Source organism: Heptranchias perlo, unplaced genomic scaffold (genome assembly GCF_035084215.1).
Source record: "Heptranchias perlo isolate sHepPer1 unplaced genomic scaffold, sHepPer1.hap1 HAP1_SCAFFOLD_60, whole genome shotgun sequence".
Classification (NCBI taxonomy): Eukaryota; Metazoa; Chordata; class Chondrichthyes; order Hexanchiformes; family Hexanchidae; genus Heptranchias; species Heptranchias perlo.
This window is the reverse complement of record NW_027139623.1, coordinates 2,250,787-2,265,364: the sequence shown is the minus strand read 5'-3', so window position 1 is coordinate 2,265,364 and position 14,578 is coordinate 2,250,787. Positions and strand designations below refer to the sequence as shown.

Below are 14,578 nucleotides of genomic sequence, written 5' to 3'. Positions count from 1 at the left end.
TTGTTCTCCATTTCACCACCATAACTGAATAAGGTCTATCGAGAGGTGTAAATTTGTAACTAATTCCATTAATCCATGGTAATTATCAATTGGTGCCCTTGGGTCTATTTACACAAAACAGCATGAAAAGTTGGAGATAAGGGGTTAATGCTGAGCCCAACTTGCAGCTGCAGCACTGTGTTTATTGAGGAACATTAGTCTCCACCCACTGTGTAGATCTGTATCTTAGTGACATGGTCAATTCTAGCACACTGAAGGAGGAAGTGGAGTTAAAATAAAATCCTCGAGCTGAATGTCGCCTGAATTATTCACCAGAAATATTTAGTTGTACAGACAGTACACACGCGCTCATAAATATCACAAAACCCCTAAAATCGAGATGCAAGATGGAATAGAGAATGAAAAATAAGCAAGCAAACTGGAAATGGCCAGTGCTGAAGAGAACAGTAAGAGCAGTTGGCTTCATGGCGGAAGAAAGCGGTTTCAACTCAGAGGAGGGTTAGTTCAAAGAAAGAGGAACTTAACCTCTGACAGAAGGAACAATGTCTCAACACCAACTGAATAACTAAAAATATATTTACTAGATTATCCACTGAATGTGTTAAAATGTTTCTTCTCCCCTTTTTTCTCTCTATCTCCCCCAAAGACGTGCATTCACGAAGGGAGTTGCTCACGGCCGCCCTCCAATACCCCACCGCATTATCTGCTCATGTCTGAGTGCAGGGGGTTGATTGACCTGAGGTCAGCCGTGGTGACCCCTGTCGAACTGCACCCTCCTAACGCGCATGCTCACTTCCAAGCATGGAACATTTCGTATCAGAGAATCAGAGAAGGTTACTGCACGGCAGGAGGTCATTCGGCCCATCGAGTCCGTGCTGGCTCTATGCATGAGCAATCCATCTAGTCCCACTGCCCCGCCAAAAATAGCAGGGCTCGTTCGAGATCAATTAAGATGCGATAAGGCGACACTTGGCCGATATTTCATTCAATGGCTTTGTGGCACTGAGCCCACTGGTATCGCCCCCACTCCACCCCGCCCCTCCCCCCCCCCCCCCACCTTGATAGAGATCAGCAAACTCAGCGGATGTCGATCGTGGAATTTTCCTTTTATATACATCTTACTCCGACACTGTAGACAGTAACTGGGCTATCGGGAGACCAATATCTCCCCTTTTCAGCCCGTCTCAAGGCGCCTCACGGGAGCGTTATCAAACAAAATGTGACACCGAGCCACTGAAGGAGATATTAGCTCAGGTGACCAACAGTTGGTCAAAGCTGCAGGTTTTAACAAACAGATTCTCATAGATTCAATTATCAAAGAAAAACTAGATCCGAGATACTTTAATACCGATATGAAGAGAGATTGTCCCCTCACCGTTACACTCCCCTCACCGTTACCCGCAGAGAATTCAGCACAAGCAAGCAACCGCTCTGAATGCTTTCCAATGTAGAAGGCTCCACACCAAATTATGAGATACCGGAGTTCGGACACCGCCGGGTTCAGTCTCACTCTCCCGCTTACAGTTGCCCACTCAGACCGGGAATTGGTATAAAATTGTTTCACGACTCACCAAACAGCAATAAAAAGGCGGTTGTATCCATTTACGAAGAAGTGCTACTTTGAGGCATGAGAGCTGTGAGGAACGGCGACTGAATCACTTGCTCCAACTCACTGAAGGACAAACCCGGAAGGTTTGAGAGACTGAGAGCGGATACAGAGGCTGGGTGGGAATGAGTTGGTCCCCACAATTGAAGCAACAACACAGAGTTTTGTACAACCTGAAATAAGATGTGGCTTGGAACATTGCAATGATCTAACATGGCAGCCTTTGACTATTAGACGGTGATCACAGGATGAAGGGGTGAGAATGGACCATGTACCCAGAAAACAGCGTAAATCATTTGTGTTTAGTTAGAACGATTGCTCCCATCATGGTCAGGATCTCTATTACTGGGAAGGGACCGTGTCCCACTTCAGGCACTCGGTGTCAGCATCAAGCACCCAAAATTCAGGCGCAGGAAAATGTAACAACAAAGTGCCTCAACCCAAACCTCAGGTGAGCTACTGTATCGATTATTGCTTTTCTATTTCCCAAAACAGCCCACCCGTGGGCTAGTTTAGCGAGGTGTTGTCCGCATTAAATTACAGACGATTAAAAATAAAACTGGAACATCCAAACCCGGCAGCAATTTAGTTCCACGGAAGTCTGGTATAATGAATGTAGATGGATATGTTCAATGTGACTCTGATATTGAGTTGGTTTACTCTCTCATATCGCCCTAGTAACGACTGTGAGAATGAAAATACCACCTCCAGCTTTCTCCAACCGCCAATTTCAAACCGTTTATCGATAATAGAACCGAAACACAGCGCTCCGCACAAACCCTTACAGACTCGGGCTTCATATTCAAGGATTCACAGAAACACGGAGCTTTCAAATAAACTCCGTTACAATTAACAGTCAGTAATATTCCTGCATAAATACAGTCCCTTCTCTCACAAGTCAACCCGCCTTCTTCCATTTCAGTCCCAGACCCGATTCGATCTCCACACACATCCCCTCCCAGACGGGTTCAGCAGTTTAAAAACACCTTATTCCAGCTGATTTGGAGAATCTCATGTGTTGGTGTTTGAGTTGTGACGCGGAGTTTCTCCGCCAGTGTTACAGTCTCACAGACACTCTCGCCCTGAATCTGTAAAAAGAAAATAACCGTGAACTGGGCCTGAAGCCGAACACATCCCCAGTTACAGTGAGGCCCGGACACCCCATTCTCAGTGTTTTATATCAGACAGTCTCCCACCTTCATGTTCAGCACTAGAGAGAGACAAACACACACTGTCAGTCTCACACTTCCAATCGGTGTGTCTATATCACGCTTGCCAGCATTATCTAACCTACATACACAGCACCAGAGACAGACAGACAGACAGACACGATGAGAGAGGGAGATCGAGAAAGCGGAGAGACAGAGACAGACAGACATACACAGTATCAGTTCCAGACTGACCTGTAAAGTTGCGTTTTATCCAGAAAGATCCCATTGTTGAGAAAGAAGGTGCAGTCTCATCTCTCTCTGTTATTGTACCAGAGACAGACACATTATTAATCCCACACTGAGGGAAAGTGCAGAGAGTGAAAGAACAATGGGCTACATTTAACCCTCTTTTGCCTCTTCTACCATCTGCAGTTATGCAGCTCAGGGCCGTTCGGCATTATTCTCAGTAGAGCGAGAGTTTCACTCCGGTTAATTTAATCGATGACTTTTGCTGTCAGATATTAATCCGACACGGTCCCAACAAACACACCGACTCACTCTTTCCTCACATGTTTCTCCAGGATTGGTTTGAGAAATGCTCACATCAGTTTTATCAGTAAAGAGTACGAGAATGAACAAAATCCATAGACCCATTTCAGAGCCGCCCACTTTATCTCTGAAAGACTCTTTACCATCAGAAGATACCGAGAGAAACAGCAGGGATGGAAACATCTAGTTTAATAGTTGGAGATTGTAAAGTCAGTCTGGATTCCAGCGTTAGGCACTGGTGGAATCCCATCTGTTTTCCATTCTGGTGCCTGTTCCTGCACTGCCTGTGGACCCCATTCCCTCTGACCTTTCCCCCAGACCCACTTCCTTTGCTCAGACTCTGAAAAATTCCAATTGGGGAAAGTTTCCATCGATTTTTGTATTGGGAATTAAACCAGATATCTGCGCATGCGTGACTCATCCCCGCCCCCAGCGCTGGTTGTTGGTGAGCAGAAGAGCGCATGCGCGCTCCCCTCCCCCAGCTTGGCCTGTGGGTGCCATTCCCTCAGTGAGCGGAAGAAGATGGTTTAAAACAGCCGGGAATGGAGAGATCACGGCCCCCGGGGGAAGGGAGCAAAGAGCAGCCTCGTTACAGCAGCTCATCGCTTCGGGACCGTGTCCGCAGATGGGCTCAGAGATCGGCATTGAGTCCGGGGGAAGGTCAGGGGGAGTCCGGGGGCTGTTTGTAAGAGGCGGAGTGGATCAGGAACTGGTCCCGGAACATGGAGTGAGCGGGGGAAGGGAGAGGTCATTCTCGGGCTGTGTGTGTCCAGGGTATGTCCAGGGGAAGGGAGACAGAATGGGAAGAACCTGCTATTTAAAATCATTGCTGCTTTCTCTCCCCAAACCAGGAGTGAATGGTTCTGGTTTAGTTCCAGTCTCACGCTGTTTATTGTTATTGGACAGTGAAGAGTGGAAACAGAGCTGGACAGTAAGGATGTGGGGAGTTATACAAAGAGCGTCAATTGCAGGCATCAGGTGAGAAGTGTGAAGGACACATTTTAAACAGCGGCTGTTTGGTTTCAGTTGAACGTTTGGTCCCATGGGAGAGGGGATTAGAAACCTGACCTGTGCAAAGGTCCCTGCCCCATCGGGTAGTACCATTCATGTGTTAGTGGAGGGGTTGGGTTGTGTCTGGATGTCTCTAAATTGTTGTAAAACAGCCCAACACACCTGGTGTGCAGAAGCTGAATGCTGCAGTACTGCAGTGGAGTCAGACACTGACACTGTTCGAATCGCTGATTTATATTTAAGGATATTCAAAATAATTATTTACAGATATTAAACTGATCACTTCTGTATTTTCTTCCTCACCTGTTCTTGAGTTACCAGACATACGTTTCTTTCTACAGGCAAACCCGTGAAGGATCCACAATGAATGTGATGTTTCGTCCACCCGAGGCACAAGGAACAGTGCAGCCAGCTCCTTCTCACACACAGTAAGTACATTATCACTCACAGAGCACAGAGACACAGACAGGTCATCAGTTCCACAGTCTCAGACAGCAGAAGTACTCAGTCCCACAATGATCCCAAATTCCAGAGACACATTTTCAATCCACAGTCAAACAGAGCAGGTGAGGCAGACAATGTTCCATTTCCCCCGAACTCAGTCCCACTGACAGGGAGATACAAAAATCCCAGTCCAAAATCACACTCTCAGATTGTCTATTTCACAAACGGGCAACATTAGCCATGAATTAAATACCAGATAGAAATCACACATGGTACCCGATTGAAAGGTCCAGAATGAATCCCAATAACGTTCCTCGAGATTCCTATTGAATTCGAGCCCAGAACTCTCACACACATGTGAGTTTAATACATGCAGTATCCATTCAAATAGTGTACCATTCGAATACAAATTGCTAGTGCAAAACTCACGTACAGTATCAGATTGAGAAATGCTGTGACAGTGTAACCTGAGAAACAAATTAGATACCAGTTTATAATACACTCATAGTATGAGATTTAAAGGAACAGTATCAATTCTGTCAGTCCAGACTGAGATACACATTACACACGAGTCCAAAAATCTTATAAAATAAAATTTAAAGTTACAGTATCAATTCCTTCAGTGCAGACTGATCTACACATTATATACCAATTCACCATATCATTTTGAAAGATTCATTATCATTCACAATAGTAATCACAGAAATACACATTCAATACGAGTTCAAAAAGCACACAAATTATCTGATTAAAACCTCCAGCATCAAATCCTAAAGTGTATCCATTTTTACCAATTAAATAATGAGAAAAACTACTTAAACATTAAGATATTAAAGCGACAGTATTGAATACCATAATATAATCTGAGAGAATAATTGCATAGAGATACAGAATGAATCTCACACTCAGATACCGTAAACTGAAATAAGAATACAGAATGAATTCAGACTTGCACATTGTCTCAGAGACTGAATTACAGAATGAATCCCACACTGAGATAAAGTAGCAGAGAATGATAGATACAGAATGAATCCCACACTCACATATAGCACCAGAGAATGGCAGATACAGAATGAATCCCACACTCACATATAGCACCACAGACTGGCAGATACAGAATGAATCCCACATTCAGATATTGCAGCAGAGACTGACAGATACAGAATGAATCCATCACTTATATATAGTACCCCTGAGACTGACAGATGCAGAATATACACCAAGCTCACAGTCAGTACCAGAGACTGACAGATATAGAATGAATCCTACACGCAAATACAGTACCAGGAACAGAATGAATCTCACTCATGCACAGTACCAGGGGCTGACAGATAAAGAATGAATCTCAAACTCACAAACAGTACCAGAGACTGACAGATGGAGAATGAATCGCACAATCACATCACTGCAGACTGAGTTACGCATTACATACCAGTCCAAAAATCTCATAGTGTCAGATTGAAAGATAAAGTGTCAATTCCATTGGTGCAGACTGAGCTGCATATTCGATATATTGGTAATACTCATGTTATACTGAAATAAACAGGATCAATACCGTTGGTACAGACTGAGCTACACATTACATACCAGTCCACAAATCACATTAATGATTAGACTGGAAGGTATAGTTTAAATTCCATTTGCACCACCTGAGCTAAAATTATATAACAGCCCAACAACCTCATACAATATTAGACTGAAAGATACAGAATCAATTCCTTTAGTGCAGAATGATCTATATGTTACTCACCAGTCCAAAAATCTCTCACAGTGTTAGACTCAGATACTGAATTAATCCCATTATTGCAGACTGATCTGCACATTACATACCAGTCCAGTAATTTCAACGTGAACAGATTGAAAGGTACATTATCATTCACAATAGACTTCAGAGATTAAGATGTAATACTACTCCAAAACTCACATACATTGTTTGATTAAAGAAAATCGAAAAGTGCATCCATATTAACATATTAAATACTCGACAATGAACTGTATATACTTTGGAGTGTTAAAGATACAGTTTCAAGTACGATACTCTGAACTGAAATAAGAATATGGAATGAATTCAGACTTGCACATTGTCTCAGAGACTGAATTACATAATGAATCCCACACTGAGATAAAGCAGCGGAGAATGGCAGATACAGAATGAATCCCACACACACAGACAGTACCAGAGACTGACAGGTACATAGTTAATTCCACACTCACATACAGCACCACAGACTGACAGTGATGGAATTAATCTCACACTGAAATAAAGCACCAGAGACTGTCAGATACAGAATAAACCCCACTCTCATATACAGTATCAGAGACTGACCTCTACTGGACGTAAGCGAGAACTGTAATGAGGGAACAAATTCACATTATCTGTCGTGGTTACAGAAACAGGACAATGTGCAATGTGAGGAAAGTTTCTGTCTGTAACTTTTACTCTCCTATTTTTGGACATTTTGACGGTGAAACATGAAGACAATTGATTCATAATGAAGTTTTTGTTTCATTCATTCGACAGTTGTGAATTTGCCCCATTATATTTCACTGTACATTGTGCAGTATTTCTCTCTGATTTCTCAGGACACGATTTACATTGCTCCTCTACCCCATTTAGACTCTTATTTTCCATGCAGTATGTGGCCTCCTTATTCCCCGTAGCGAAATGTAGCATCTCACACCTTTCTATATTGAAATTCAATGGCCATTTACACGGCCGTTCTGCAAGTTTATTTTGTCCCAGTCTTCCTCAGTATTGACAATACCCCCGAACTCAATTACAAGAATTTAACACAGCATTACAAGTAGTGTTTGGTCAAACAAAATGTACTTGCAGCTCGTCTCCATTCCCAGTTTTTCTAAATCCCACCCGTGCAATATAATGTGAAGAATGAGTTTATCTTCTGTCCCTCTCTCATCTGTAAACTTCAATGACCCGGGGTTTGGGGACATCTACTGGCCGGAAGCAGAACTGCAACAGTTCGGAACAAATTGCTGAAACCGGACAATGTGCAGTGTGAGCGTGTTTGTGATTGGTGGCAGGTATTAAATCTGATTTTTTTAAACCCAACCATTAAACTTTAGTGTTTGTTATTGAACAGTAAACAGAGCCGGACAGTAAGGATGTGGGGAGTTATACAAAAAGCATTTATTGCAGGCCTCAGGTGAGAAGTTTGAAGGACACATTTTAAGCAGCGGCAGTTTTGTTTTGGTTGAACGGTTAGTCCTAAGGGAGAGGGAAATATCAATCTGATATGTGCAAAGTTCCCGTCCCCATCGGGTAGTCCCATTGATGGATCAGTGCAGGGGTTGGGTTTTGTCTGGATGTCACTAAATTGTTTTAAAACGGCCCAACACACCTGGTATGCAGAAGCTGAGTGCTGCAGTCCTGCAGTGGAGTCAGACACTGACACTGTTTGTATCGGTGGTTTTCATTTGTGGATATTAAAATGATTATTAACCGAGATTCAATTGATCACTTTTGTATTTTCTACCTCACCTGTTCTTGAATTACAAGAGATACTTTTTATTCCTTCAGTTAAATCCTCGAAGGACCCAGAATCCGTGTGATGTTTGCTGCACCCGAGGCACAAGGAACAGTGCAGCCAGCTCCTTCTCACACACAGTATGTGCATTATCACTCAGAGCACAGAGACACAGACATGTCATCAGTCCCACAGTCTCAGACAGCAGAAATAGTCAGTCCCACACTGATCCCAATCCAACAGTCAAACAGAGCACGAGAGACAGACGGAATTTCCATTTCACAACGACTCAGCACCGCTGACTGGCAGATAAATAATTCCCAGTCCAAAATCACACCCAGTATCAGGTTGAAAGGCACTGTGTCAATCTCACGTTATTTCAGCCTTAGCTACAAATTAAATACCAGATAGAACTGACACATTGTACCGATTGATAGGTACAGAATGAATCACAATAGTGTACTCCAAGATTCAAATTAAATACCAGCCCACAACTCACACACATTATGAGTTTAAAGATGCAGTATTCATGACAATATTGTACACTGAGATACAAATTAGATACCATTTCAGATGTTACCCATATTTGACTCACATATATGTCCAAAATTCTCATAGTGTCAGAATGAAATGTACAGTTTCAATTCCTTTACTGCAGACTGAGGTACACATTAGATGCCAGTCTAAAATTCTCATACAGTATCAGATTGAAAGGCACAGTATCAATCCCATTAGAGCAGACTGAGCAACACATCACATACCAGTCCAAAAATCTCAGTGTCAGGTTGAAAGATACAGTATCAATCCCATTAGTGCAGATTGAGCTACACATTATATACCAGTCCAAAATTCGCATGCAGTATTAGACTGGAAGATAAAATATCAATTCCTTTACTGCAGACAGAGGTTCACATTAGATACCTGTCCAAAAATCACGTACAGTATCAAACTGAAAGATATAGTATCGATTTGATTAGTACAGACTGACCGACACGTTACATACCAGTACACAAATCTCACACAGTATCTGACTGGAAGATACAGTATCAATTCCATTAGTGCAGACTGAGCTACACCTTCCAAACCAGTCCAAATATATTACACAGTGTCAGACTGAAAGGTAAATTATGAATTCCATTAGTGCAGACTGAGCTACACATTATATTCAGTCCAAAATTCACATACATGATCATACTGAAACATACAGTGTGAGTCCTATTAGTGTAGACTCAGCTACACATTAGAAACCAGTCCAAAAATCTCTCGCAGTGTCTGACTGAAAGTTAGAGTGTCAATTCCATTAGTACAGTCTGAACCACACATTACATACCAGTCCAAAAATCTCACACAGTATCTGACTGGAAGATACAATATCAATTCCATTAGCCCAGACTGAGCTACACAATAAATATCAGTCCAATAATTTCACAGTAAAAGATTGAAATGTACATTATCTTCACATAAATTAAGATGTAATCCTAAAACAAAACTCACACACGTTGTTTGATTAAAATAAAATCCAAAAGTGTATCCATATTTACAAATTAATGGTAGATTAAGGATTTGCATACATTAATGAATTAAAGATACAGTTTCAAGCAACATACTGTAACCTGAAATAACATGACAGAAGAAATCCTGACTTGCACTTTGCCCAGAGACTGAGTTTCAGAATGAATCTCACACTGTGATAAAATACCAGAGACTGCCAGTCACACAATGAATGCACCACTCATACACATTCCCAGAGATTGACTGATACAGAATGAATCCCACACTCACAGAATGTATTGGAGACTGATGGATATAGATTGAATATCACACTCATATACAGGCAGAGAATTAATCCCACACTCACGTATAGTCTGACATCTACTGGCCATAAGTGAGAACTGTAACAGAGTGGAACAAATTCACATCATCTGTCGTTGTTGCAGATTCAGGACAATGTGCAATGTGAGGAAATAGTTTCTCTCTGTTACTTCTATTCTCGTATTTTTTCATATTTTGTTAGTGAAAAATTAGACAATTGATTCATAATAAAGTTTTTGTTTTGCTCATTCGAAAGTTGCCCCATTATGTTTCACTCTTCATTGCGCAATATTTCTGTCTGATTTCTCAGGACACGATTTATATTAATTCAAATAAACCGAACTGAAACACAAATAAAAACAGAGCGCAAATCTGGAAGTTTCAATGACGACCGTCAGAAGTGAAAGGGATAAAACATAGAAAAAATTAAAACTGAAAATGCTGGAAAGACTCAGCAGGTCCGGCAGCATCTGTGGAGAAGGGAAGCTCGGGTTAACGGTTCAGGACTATGACCCTTCTATAGATCAGAAAGGTTAATCCGACATAATTTAAATAAAGAACGGGAATTAGCAGAGGAAAAGACTGCAGAAAATCAATTAATTTCACTGAATCTGGGCAATTGTGTCCCGCATCCACTGTACAGATCAGCATAAATAATAATACAAAGGATCAGAGTTAAATTCAACGTTATGGGGGAAATACATTAATTTAAAACATTTTTTAATATAAATTAGACCCGTTTGTGTTTTGGAAACACTATCCCTCTGAACATCATCAAATTCGGTTCCAGTCTTGCTGTTTCTGAATTCAGCGTGCTGGGATTCAAACCTGTTGGAATTAACTGCTTGGAAGGCAGCTATCCTCACCATTATAGCGCCTTATTTTACAAGGAGGGAGAAATGGAATGTTTCTGTGGAGTTTGGGACTGAATTGCTCCCTTTGGGTTTCTGGCACTTTAAACATAGACAATAAATATTTCCCAAACATCAGCCCCTGAACAGACACAACAAGCTGATGGAATTTCTCATTTATAGATATTAAATAAGAGTATGACAAAAGCGAATAGGAAGAGGTTAAGAAGAGGTCACAAAAACAATTAGGGAAGCAAACAGGAACCACGAAATCAAATTATCAAGGAATATCAAAAGAAATAGTAAATTGTTCCACAGACATAAAAATAACAAAATGAAAATCAGAATATCTTGAGGGTCACCCGGGGATTCACAAGATAAACTGACAGGTGACGTCAGCGAAATGGCAGAAATATTGAGGTTTGGGGACATCTACTGGCCGGAAGCAGAACTGCAACAGTTCGGAACAAATTGCAGAAACCGGACAATGTGCAGTGTGAGCGTGTTTGTGATTGGTGGCAGGTATTAAATCTGATTGGATATCTGAAGAAACCAATCAGAGCGTGAAAGAAAATGTGTTGTGTCATCACGCCCAATCGTCCAATCACAATCATTGCCTTCCCCCATCCCTCATTACCATAGGGCTGTGGGGCTGCCTATTTAATCCGAGCTCGGAGCGGATTTGGGTCATTTCTGGGTCTGAAATTGAGTTTGAAAATGCCTGAGGACAAGAAAGCAGCTCCCAAGAAGGGCGCCAAGAAAACCTTGAGTAAAGCACCAGCCAAGGGCGGCAAGAAGCGGAGAAAGTCGAGGAAGGAGAGTTACTCCATCTACGTCTACAAAGTGATGAAGCAGGTTCACCCCGACACCGGCATCTCCTCCAAGGCCATGAGCATCATGAACTCCTTTGTGAACGATATTTTCGAGCGCATCGCGAGTGAGGCTTCCCGCCTGGCCCATTATAATAAACGGCGCACCATCAGCTCCCGGGAGATCCAGACCGCCGTGCGCCTGCTGCTGCCCGGGGAACTGGCCAAGCACGCCGTGTCGGAAGGGACAAAGGCGGTGACCAAGTACACCAGCTCCAAGTAAAACTCCACAATGTACTGAAAAAAAACAACGGCTCTTTTAAGAGCCACCCACAACCTCTCTGAGGGAGCTGCATTTCCTATATACTTCGGATTATTTTGATACTGTAATATTATTCCAATCTTATAATGAAGTGATACTGTAACTGCCCCGTTGAAATCCCTGACCCATAAACTGATCCGCTCCTTCCCCTTTGCTTCGCTCTTAAAGCGTTACAATTCTGTCTCACTCCCTTCGTATTTCATTTAACTGTAAGAATCCATTCTCCGAATGTTCGCAAGCTGATGTGAAAATCCTCACATTAACAGCAAACCCACCCCTTGCAGAATCACAGCGGAATAGGGTCAGAATGAGAGCTCCGTCCGGGTCCGTCTTTTCACAGAAACACTCCCGGCCCTGTGAGAAGGAACCAATCTATAACGTGTCACTTTTATAAAGACAAAATTGAAATGTGTCCCTTCACGGGATGCTGTGAATGGGGATTTAGTCCCGTTCGGTACAGTTTGAAAGCGATGATAGAATGAGGCATAATTTAAAGCAGATTTTAAAATAGCTCCAGCGATTGGTGACGGGTAGCGCTGAATAAGACAAGATAAAAAGAACGGGTTTAAAATCTTGTGCTCAGGGCGACATTGATCGAAATCCGGTCCTTCACCACACTGAAATTGGCGGGCTTTTTGAAATTCATCAAATTCCTTGTCTGACCGTTGAGGCCGGTAAATCCCGCCCTCTTCTGATTCCCAGCTATCTGATTGGTTAATGAAATAGGCAAATGAGGTGTATTAAAGAACAACCAATCAGATGATCTTTCAGTCTATAAGAAGGGTAAATACGGAAATCATTCTTCATTCTTTGTGAAAGTGTTTGTGAGATTGTGGAAATGTCTGGAAGAGGAAAAACCGGCGGTAAAGCTCGGGCCAAGGCCAAGTCTCGATCATCCCGGGCCGGACTGCAGTTCCCTGTGGGCCGTGTTCACAGACTCCTGCGAAAGGGGAACTACGCTGAACGTGTGGGTGCCGGAGCCCCGGTCTATCTGGCTGCTGTGCTCGAGTATCTGACGGCTGAAATCCTCGAGCTGGCCGGCAACGCGGCCCGGGACAACAAGAAGACCCGCATCATCCCCAGACACCTGCAGCTGGCCATCCGCAACGACGAGGAGCTCAACAAGCTGCTGGGACGGGTGACCATTGCTCAGGGCGGGGTGCTGCCTAATATCCAGGCCGTGCTGCTGCCGAAGAAAACCAGCACTGTGAGCTCCAAGAGCAAATAAAGCGACCAAGATTTAATCTGATAACCCAAAGGCTCTTTTCAGAGCCACCCACTGTATTTATGAAAGGGCTGGTTACTGTCTGTCAAAGGACTTGATTCCGATTCGAGAAACTAACAATAACTTGTTAAACACAAATGATCCATATCGGTCTGTTGCAGTACTCGCTTCCGGACCGCAGATGTCGCCAACCTCCAATAGATTGAAATTTGCAGTTTGTCTGGTGAATGAGACAAAATACCAGAACCGTCAGAATTGTTAACTGGGTGGGTGGGATGCAGAAATACCAGGGACGCTTGTTATTATTTACCGTCCCATCCTCGGACAAGTCTGCCTCGGTTTGTTATTTTACCCAGATGTATACAACAGATGCTGAATGATAAGTTGTTTATAGTGTCAGCGATTACTGAATAAAGAATGTGTGAAATTTGTGTTTGGATGTGAGTGAGGTATTTATTCTGTCCCTGCCCGTCTGATATCTGCTCCCTCCCCTTTGTACATTTCCCGTTTAAGCAAATTTCTCAAGGACATGCCATTTCAACAAAGGAGATCTCAGCTCTTTCCATCGCCGATTTGGTGGCTCTGAAAAGAGCCTTTGTTGCACTTGGTGCTGAAGCCGGGTCGGGTTTAGGCGCGTTCCCCGCGGATGCGGCGGGCCAGCTGGATGTCTTTGGGCATGATGGTGACTCGCTTGGCGTGGATGGCGCACAGGTTGGTGTCCTCAAACAGGCCCACCAGGTAAGCCTCGCTGGCCTCCTGCAGGGCCATGACGGCCGAGCTCTGGAAGCGCAGGTCTGTCTTGAAGTCCTGAGCGATCTCTCGCACCAGGCGCTGGAAGGGCAGTTTGCGGATCAGCAGCTCGGTGGATTTCTGGTAGCGGCGGATCTCCCTCAGAGCCACAGTGCCGGGTCTGTAGCGATGAGGCTTCTTCACTCCGCCCGTGGCTGGAGCGCTCTTCCTCGCCGCTTTGGTAGCCAACTGTTTGCGAGGAGCTTTCCCGCCGGTCGATTTACGCGCTGTCTGCTTGGTCCTGGCCATTTTCTGAACAGATCTCAACACAACCTGAAATACAGAGACTGTTAATACGGAGTGCGCTCTGGGGCCGCCTTTTAAAGGGTCTAAGGGGATCCGCCCCTGGCTTCTGATTTGCTGACGACCAACACCCTATCAGGGAGTGACCGTCCCGGGACTGTGATTGGCAGGTTTGAACCGAGCTCTGTCAGTCAGACCGAAACGGCGGGAGGTATTGGGCCCCAATTGGCTGAGCTGAAATTAATCATCAATTTCAAAAAGCCCGCCAATTTCAGAGCATC

General features: G+C 43.5%; 2 protein-coding genes and 1 long non-coding RNA gene across 3 annotated transcripts; all 3 read left to right on the top strand.

Annotated features, from left to right (window-relative positions):
• Positions 1 to 3,785: 3,785 nt before the first annotated feature.
• On the top strand, positions 3,786 to 10,313 carry LOC137316763 (uncharacterized). Its single transcript, XR_010961586.1, has 3 exons — positions 3,786 to 4,284; positions 4,659 to 4,745; positions 8,300 to 10,313. It is a non-coding gene; the product is annotated as an uncharacterized lncRNA (long non-coding RNA).
• Positions 10,314 to 11,626: 1,313 nt separating this feature from the next.
• LOC137316754 (histone H2B 1/2-like) lies at positions 11,627 to 12,001 on the top strand. Its single transcript, XM_067980615.1, has one exon. The coding sequence runs from the start codon at positions 11,627 to 11,629 to the stop codon at positions 11,999 to 12,001; it is 375 nt and encodes a 124-aa protein (XP_067836716.1).
• An 877-nt stretch (positions 12,002 to 12,878) lies between these two features.
• Positions 12,879 to 13,270, top strand: LOC137316738 (histone H2A-like). Its single transcript, XM_067980596.1, has one exon. It carries the CDS (start codon positions 12,879 to 12,881, stop codon positions 13,266 to 13,268), a length of 390 nt encoding a protein of 129 aa, XP_067836697.1. The 3' UTR covers positions 13,269 to 13,270.
• Positions 13,271 to 14,578: the final 1,308 nt, after the last annotated feature.

Coding starts and splice junctions, on each gene's coding strand:
- LOC137316738 (XM_067980596.1), top strand. CDS start 12,879: ATGTCTGGAAGAGGAAAAACCGGCGGTAAAGCTCGGGCCAAGGCCAAG.
- LOC137316754 (XM_067980615.1), top strand. CDS start 11,627: ATGCCTGAGGACAAGAAAGCAGCTCCCAAGAAGGGCGCCAAGAAAACC.